The 7,919-nt window shown below is 47.6% G+C and overlaps 1 protein-coding gene across 2 annotated transcripts in view; it reads left to right on the plus strand.

The window, feature by feature from the left end:
• DAO (D-amino acid oxidase) overlaps nt 1-7,479 on the plus strand; it is a 33,463-nt gene extending 25,984 nt beyond the window's left edge. The window contains exons 8-11 of one of the 2 annotated variants that reach the window (XM_003832517.5): nt 2,435-2,517; nt 4,108-4,225; nt 4,804-4,902; nt 5,826-7,479. In XM_003832517.5, the coding sequence (XP_003832565.1) occupies nt 2,435-2,517; nt 4,108-4,225; nt 4,804-4,902; nt 5,826-5,957 (432 nt within the window). In that variant the 3' untranslated portion in view covers nt 5,958-7,479. The remainder of the gene's footprint in view (nt 1-2,434; nt 2,518-4,107; nt 4,226-4,803; nt 4,903-5,825) is intronic. The other variant, XM_055096100.2, reaches the window with a different exon arrangement.
• Nucleotides 7,480-7,919: the final 440 nt, after the last annotated feature.

Consider the following 7,919-nt stretch of genomic DNA (forward strand, 5'->3'; position numbering starts at 1 on the left):
GTCCCACCCCCATTGCTCTCTTTCAGGATTTCCTCTTGATCGTGAAGCATGCATGTATGCGCTTGTACCTATGTGGGAGCAGCATATGCCTGTATTGCAATAAAAATAGCAAACATTAGAGTGTTTACCAAGCCCCAGATACGTCCTAAGCACTTTATTGTGTTTATTATTATTATTAATTATTAATTGTGTTATTATTATTATCATTGTTATTATTATTTTTGAGACAGGGTATCACTCCATTGCCCAGGTTAGAGTGCAGTATCTTGATCATGGCTCACTGTAGCCTTGACCTCCCAGGCTCCCACCTTAGCCTACTGAGTAGCTGAGACTACAAGCGCATGCCACCACCATGCTCAGCTAATTTTTTTATTTTTTGTAGAGACAGGATTTCACCATATTGCTCAGGCTGGTCTCAAACTCCTGGGCTCAAGTGATCCCCCCGCCGTGGCCTGTCAAAGTGCTGGGATTACAGGCGTGAGCCACCACGCTCAGCCTATTGTGTTAATTAATTTAGTGATGGCCACAGCCCTTTGAGCTGGGTACTACCATATTGTCATTGTCATCTTACAGATGAAGAAATTGAGGCACAGAGGAGTTAAGTAACAGGCACAAGTTCACACGGTAGTAAGCAGTGCAATTCGGATTGGAATCCAGGCAACCTGGCTTAAGAGCCTGTGCGTGCAAGCATTGTTCCATGCCTCCTCTTGCTGTGTGTGTGCATATGTGTGAGGGTATGTGTGTGTGCATGTATGTGAGTGTGTGTGTATGTGTGAGGGTGTGTGTGCATGTGTGTGAGGGTGTGTGCATATGTGTGATGGTGTATGTGCACATGTGAGGGTGTGTGTGCATGTGTGTGAGGGTGTGTGCATATGTGTGACTGTGTGTGCACGTATGTGAGGGGTGAGTGTGCATGTATGTGAGGGTGTATGTGCATATGTGTGATGGTGTGCGTGCATGCACACCATGTGAGGGTGTGTGTGCATGTGCGTGAAGGTGTGTGCACATGTATGTGAGAGTGTATGTACATGTGTGTGATGGTGTGTGTGTGTGAGGGTATGTGTGCGTGTGTGAGGGTATGTGTGTGCATGTGTGAGAGGGTGTGTGCATGTATGTAAGGGTGTGTGTGCATGCATGTGTGTGAGGGGTATGTGTGTGGATGCATGTGAGGGTGTGTGTGTGCATGTGTGTGAGGGTGTGTGTCTGAGGGTGTGTGTGTGCATGTGCACCTGTGAGTGTTCATAGGTGTGCAGGTGTGTGTGCTTCTGTGTGTAGGGGTGCGTGTGTGTGTTCCTAATGTGGGCTGATGGGTGTAACAACCAAATGAGTGACTGAGGCGTAAGTCTCAAATCATCGAGGTTTATGGAGCCAGCTTGAGGGTGCACCCAGGAAAAATGCGAGTCACAGATGCACCTGTGACTCCTTTTTCCAAAGAGGTTCTCAGGAGATTTAGTCTTTATACATTTTCTTTTTTAAAAAAAGTGAGAGAAGGGTGTAGCAGCGAGAGAATGATTGCATACTTGTGAGACTTTAGTTAGTGCCCAGTAAATCTACATTTTACATAAGATGAAGGTTTGGGCCAGGCGTGGTGACTCACACCTGTAATCCCAGCACTTTGGGAGGCTGAGGCAGGTGGATCACTAGGTCAGGAGTTCGAGACCAGCCTGGCCAACATGGTGAAACCCCATCTCTACTAAAAATACAAAAAATTAGCTGGGTGTGGTGGCAGGTGCCTGTAATCCCAGCTACTCGGGAGGCTGAGGCAGGAGAATCGCTTGAACCCGGGAGGCAGAGGCTGCAGTGAGCCGAGACTACACCACTGCACTCCAGCCTGGCAACAGAGCGAGACTGTCTCAAAAAAAAAAAAAAAATTGAAGGTTTGAAGAAAAAAGGAATGGAGGAAATTCTGTATCTGGGAAGATAAGCTTGTCATTGATGTTATCAGTGTGGGGTCTGTTGAAAGGGCTGGTTTCTGCTTACCCCTTAGGGAAGAAAGCCTAACTTTGGTCAGGTCATTGAGGGAGGGGATATAATGAGACGTGTCGGACCTCCCTTCCCCCCGCAGCTGTGAACTCAGCTCCAAGGTTTCTCTGGGGCTCCTGGGGCCAAGAGGGGGTCTGTTCAGTCAGTTGGGGGCTTAGAATTTTATTTTTATTTCTCATGTGTATGCATTTACATGTGTGTACTGGTGCTTTTCTTCGGACATGTGGGTGAGGAGAAACAATGCTTCAGGGAGCAGGGGTGGCTGCCAATTAGGGCAGCTCTTCCTGCAAGAGGCAAGCAGTCAGGTGCAGACTTGGGCCATAGTGTCATGAGAGGTCTTATAAGGAATCAGCCTGGCCACTCTTGTCAGGACATCTGGCCACAGAGGGGAGCAAGGGCAGCCACATTGACTCACCTCCACTGATGAGACTTTCCTGCCCTGAATCAACAGGTGGACGCCCCTTGGATGAAGCACTTTATTCTCACCCATGACCCAGAGAGAGGCATCTACAATTCCCCGTACATCATCCCAGGGTAAAATTGGACTGTTCTCGGGCAGAAGAGTGGTCCCCTTCATGCCCTCTTCATGACCCTGCTGCCTCCCCCAAGCTCCTTACTCCCTGCAGTTGTTCCCTTTCAATGTTTTCATGTACTTAGTTATTTTTTATTATGATTTTTTGAGACAGAGTTTCACCCTTATTGCCCAGGCTGGAGTGTAATGGTGCGATCTTGGCTCACTGCAACCTCTGCCTCCCAGGTTCAAGCAATTATCCTGCCTCAGCCTCCCAAGTAGCTGAGATTACAGGTGCCCACCACCACATCCAGCTAATTTTTTGTATTTTTAGTAGAGACAGGGTTTCACCATGTTGGCCAGGCTGGTCTTGAACTCCTGACTCAGGTGATCCACCCACCCTTGCCTCCCAAAGTGCTGGGATTACAGGCATGAGCCACTGTGCCTAGCCCCTTTCAATGTTTTTAGTGAGTTTGAGCTACTGAATCCCTGGGAAGGCAGACTCAGCCTCGACTGAGGTCTACCGTGAACATTCTTTTGGATGACAATAGTGGTGATGCTGGAGACAAAGGCAGTGGATGTAATGTGGTGACACTAAAAGTGGTATGTAGGTGGCTCACGCCTGTAATCCCAGCACTTTGCGAGGCCGATGTGGGAGGATTTCTTGAGCCCAGGAGTTCAAGACCAGCTTGGGCAACATGGCAAGACCCCGTCTCTACAAAAATACAAAAATTAGCCAGGCGTGATGGTGTACGCCTATGGTCCCAGCTATTCGGGAGGCTGAGATGGGAGGACTGCTTGAACCTGGGAGGTTGAGGATGCAGTGAGCCATGTTCACACCACTGTACTCCAGCTTGGGCCACAGAGTGAGACCCCGTCTCAAAAAAAAAAAAAAAGTGGTGTGAATGGCAATAATGGGAGTGGGAATGGGAATGGTGATTGGGGTTGATGGTGACGATAATGTTAACGGTGGAGATGACAATGTCACTGAAACTAGTGGTGGTGTTCATGGGATGACAATATTTTTGATAGCGGAATGGTGGTATTAGGGATAATATTGTATTGATGGGGAAGACAGTGTTCATGGGGGTGGTGATTAGCGTAAGAGTGGCAGAGTGGTGATGTTAATGGAGGTGTCTGGTGCTGATGAGGAGATCAATGTTGATGAAGGTGTGATTGGGAGTGAGGATGGTAGCTGGTGCTGATGGAAATGACACTATCAATGATGTTAATATTGTAGCAGAGCTGACAGTCTCAAAGACAATGTTAATAACATGGTTGCACCAACCATGTTGTCTCAATGGCGATGTTACTGGTGTCGTGGAGATGACAATATCAATGGCAATGTTAGTGGTGGTGGTGAAATGATGAATGCAGTTGGTGGTGATGACCTATTAATGATAGTAGCAAAGACAATGTTGTTGATGGAGATGACAACATTGATGGAAGTGGTGATGGAAGAGTTCGTTGTTGGTGTTGATGGTGATGACAGTGGCAATTGAGGTAGTGATGGTGGTGGTGTTAGCAGAGGTGACAAGGTTGATGGTAATGACCTTTATTCATCTCAGAGCCTTCATTTTCCTTCATCCTTGACCCTCCTCATTTGTATCTAGGACCCAGACAGTTACTCTTGGAGGCATCTTCCAGTTGGGAAACTGGAGTGAACTAAACAATATCCAGGACCACAACACCATTTGGGAAGGCTGCTGCAGACTGGAGCCCACACTGAAGGTAAGGTAGGGAGGAGTAGCAGTGCCCTAAACCAAGGTCCTGGGAGCTTGGTAATGAGGACACTTCAGGACGGGAAGATGCCACCGCTGGGATAACTGGGCAAATTAATTCCAGCAAGGGATGTGGAATATAACAGAATTTGATAATGTACAGGGAAGTTCTTGCTATGGGCTAATGAATCCTGTCTGGCCATGGCTGAGAGCCCTTGGTTTTCACATTTGTCTGCGAGTGATGATGAGAGTAGTGATGGTGATGAGGATGAGTTGGTACTGATGGTGAGGAAAATGCTGAGAATGGTAATAGTGATGGTGATAAGGTGGTGACAGTTGTTAAAATTATGGTGGTGGCTGATGGTGAGGGTAGTGGTTGATGATGGAATTGGTGGAAAGGTGGAAGCAGTAATGGTAATGATGTTGGTAGCTGATAAAGATGTTGGTGGTAGTGGTGATTGATAAAGATGACTGTGATTATATTAGTGGTGGTGGTGATGAGATTCTAAAAGCTAACTCCCTACTACCTAAAAATGGCAGCAGGAAAAAAAAAATCCAGAAATGAGTGATCAGCACTTTTCTTTCCAGAATGCAAGAATTATTGGTGAACGAACTGGCTTAAGGCCAGTACGCCCCCAGATTCGGCTAGAAAGAGAACAGCTTCGCACTGGACCTTCAAACACAGAGGTATGCTCCCATGGCAAGGAAAGTAATGCCCTCTTCCACTCCTCAGATGGCTCTGGCATTTTCAGGGAACAGTCATGTCTGATCTCAGGTTCCACACAGGCTCCATAGCACGCAGGGGCAGTGGTGGCTAATATCCCCTCCTCTATAAATGGGGAAACTGAGGCTCAATGATGGTTAAGGACCTGCTCAAGGTTACATAGAGGGGCAGTGGTGATGTTAATGGAGGTGGTGCTGATGAGATCAATGTTGATAATGGTGTGACTGGGAGTGGGGATGGTAGCTGGTGCTGATGGAAATGACACTATCAAGTATGTTAGTACCACAGCAGAGGTGACGATCTCAAAGGCAGTGTTAGCTGCGCTAACTGTCTCATTGGCAATATTAATGATGTGGCAGAGATGACAGTATCAATGGCAGTGTTAATGATGGTGGTGAAATGGTGAATGGGGTTGGTTTTCTAAAGTCTGTGGTCAAATAACAGGAAAATGTGTACTTACTGGATGTGTACTTCGTGTCAGACACAGCAGCAAGTTCATTACATGAATGACCTTATTAAATCTCCTCTGGAGCTCTTTGGGATAGGGACAGTTCTCCCTATGCTTCGGATGAGGAAACTGGGGTGAATTAAGAGGTGAAGTCACTTGCCCAAGTCAGACCACTGGTGGAAGGCAGGGCTGGGATGTGATTTGAATTTGACTCCAAGGCTATTTCCAGATATCCATTTTGTGGCTGCCCCATCATCTCTTGCAACTGTTCCAGGGGGTCCCCACCATTCCACCCGGGTGCCAAGAGAAACTCAGGTGGCATCTGGCTTTGCCCAGGACTCTTCGGGAGGCTCCTGAGTCTTCCAGGGCAGAAGAGCTTCATCTATTCTTTCCACTGTCCCTCTCGGACCTGGCCACCTTCTCTCTTGCCTCTCCTAGGTCATCCACAACTATGGCCATGGAGGCTATGGGCTCACCATCCACTGGGGATGTGCCCTGGAGGCAGCCAAGCTCTTTGGGAGAATCCTGGAAGAAAAGAAATTGTCCAGAATGCCACCATCCCACCTCTGAAGACTCCAGTGACTGCTGCCTCCCCCCACAAGAACTCCCTTCTCCCCTCAGCCAATGAATCAATGTGCTCCTTCATAAGCCATTGCTTCTCCCTCACTTCTTTCCTCAAAGAAGCATGAGGTGAGAGAAAGCCACAAAGTCAGTGCCTGGAGAAGGGTTCAGCCCAACATGGGGCCCCTCTCATCACTGAAATCCCTCTACCTTCTCTGGGTCTGGCATTATAAAGAACAGCTGAGGCTGTCATTCCATGAGTCTTCAGAAGAAAGGACAGCTCAGAAAATCAAAGAGGCCAACTGCCCAGAGCCACAGAAAATGGAGGATAATTGAGGCTAAGTAACCTGATTACAAGTTGTACTAACATATTAAAGGTTCTGAAAAGTCCTGCAGCAAAGACAACTATCTGATGTTGTTTAACCCAGTGCTTGCTAAACCTATCTGGCTATGGAACTCTTTTGCCCAGAACTCCCATGAATGCCATGACACAAATCTGAGAAAATGCTGGAACAGATTTTGTTGTATCTGTTGTGTTTATTGTAGGAGGTTATACATACAACTGGGGTGTGGAGGGGGCAGAGAGGTGAGGCACTGAACTAGTAACACATGGTGTTTGTTCCACATCTAGAGTTCCAAATGGCATCAGCTATTCACCGAGTGGCCCCATGAGCACCACGTAACCTTTGAGGAGGGGCCACTGGAGGGATCATCCCACAAGGAACCCCTTCACAGAGAACTGTTTTAGTCCATTTTCTGTTGCTTATAACAGAATATCTGAAACTGGAGATTTTTTTTTTGAGACAGGATCTCGCTCTGTCACCCAGGCTGGTGTGCAGTGGCATGATTTTGGCTCACTGCAACCTCCGCCTCCCAGGCTCAAATGATCCTCCCTCCTCAGCCACCCAAGTAGCTGGGACTACAGGCGCTTGCTACCATGCCCAGCTAATTTTGTGTGTGTGTGTGTGTGTGTGTGTGTGTGTGTTTTGTAGAGAGTGTTTTGTAGAGACTGGGTTTGGCCATGTTGTCCAGGCTGGCATTGAACTCCTGGGATCAAGTGATCCTCCTGCCTCAGCCTCCAAAGTGGTGGGATTATAGGCATAAGCCACCACGCCTGGCTGAAACTGTGGAATTTATAGAGAAAAGGAATTTATTTATTACAGTTATAGAGTCTGAGAAGTCCAAGGTTGAGGGGCCACATCTGGCGAGAGCCTTCTCTCTGGCTGGTGCCGAGGTGGGGACTCTCTGCAGAGTCCCAGGGAGGCTCAGGGCATCACGTGGTGAGGGGGCTGATTGTGCTAATGTGCTAGCTCAGCTCTGTCCCTTGTCTTAGAAAGCCACCACTTTCCTTCCCAAGATGACCCATTAATCCATTAACCTAATAACCCATTAATTGATAAATGGATTAATCCATTTATGAGAGCAGCGCTCTTAGGATCCAATCACCTCTTAAAGGTGCCACCTCTTCAAACCACCACTAAGGTGGTGGACTAAGGACTAAGTCTCAACGTGAGTTTTGGCAGGGACGTTTAAGCAATAGCAAGAACTAAACTCACCAAGCATACTCCTTTTTTGGGGGGCAATTTAACATCTCTCTTGTCTTTGGGCTGGCACCCTCTGAAATGACAAACAAGCTCCCAGATGTTTTTGAAAGCCTTAAATGAGCCTAGGAGACCCCTTAGCATCTTCATCCCTAATTACCAGCCTCAGCCTCTGAGGTTGATTTTCACCTGTCTGGGTTTCTGTGAAAGGCCAGAGCCTAGGAAGCCTCATGCATCTTGGCCCAGGAGTCCCCTGTGTGCTGTGAAGAGGTCTCAGTTGGCTCCTGCCATGCCATGCCATTTCCATGAGGGCTGTTTCATGAAGCATCTGCCATGATGCTGGCCAAGCCTAGTCTAAGTAGGGTGAGAGAGCCGAGATTTAAGGTAGACATCAATCCTAACAACAACAGTTATTATTATTATTATTTTG

The sequence above is a fragment of the Pan paniscus genome, chromosome 10 (assembly GCF_029289425.2).
Source record: "Pan paniscus chromosome 10, NHGRI_mPanPan1-v2.0_pri, whole genome shotgun sequence".
Taxonomy (NCBI): domain Eukaryota; kingdom Metazoa; phylum Chordata; class Mammalia; order Primates; family Hominidae; genus Pan; species Pan paniscus.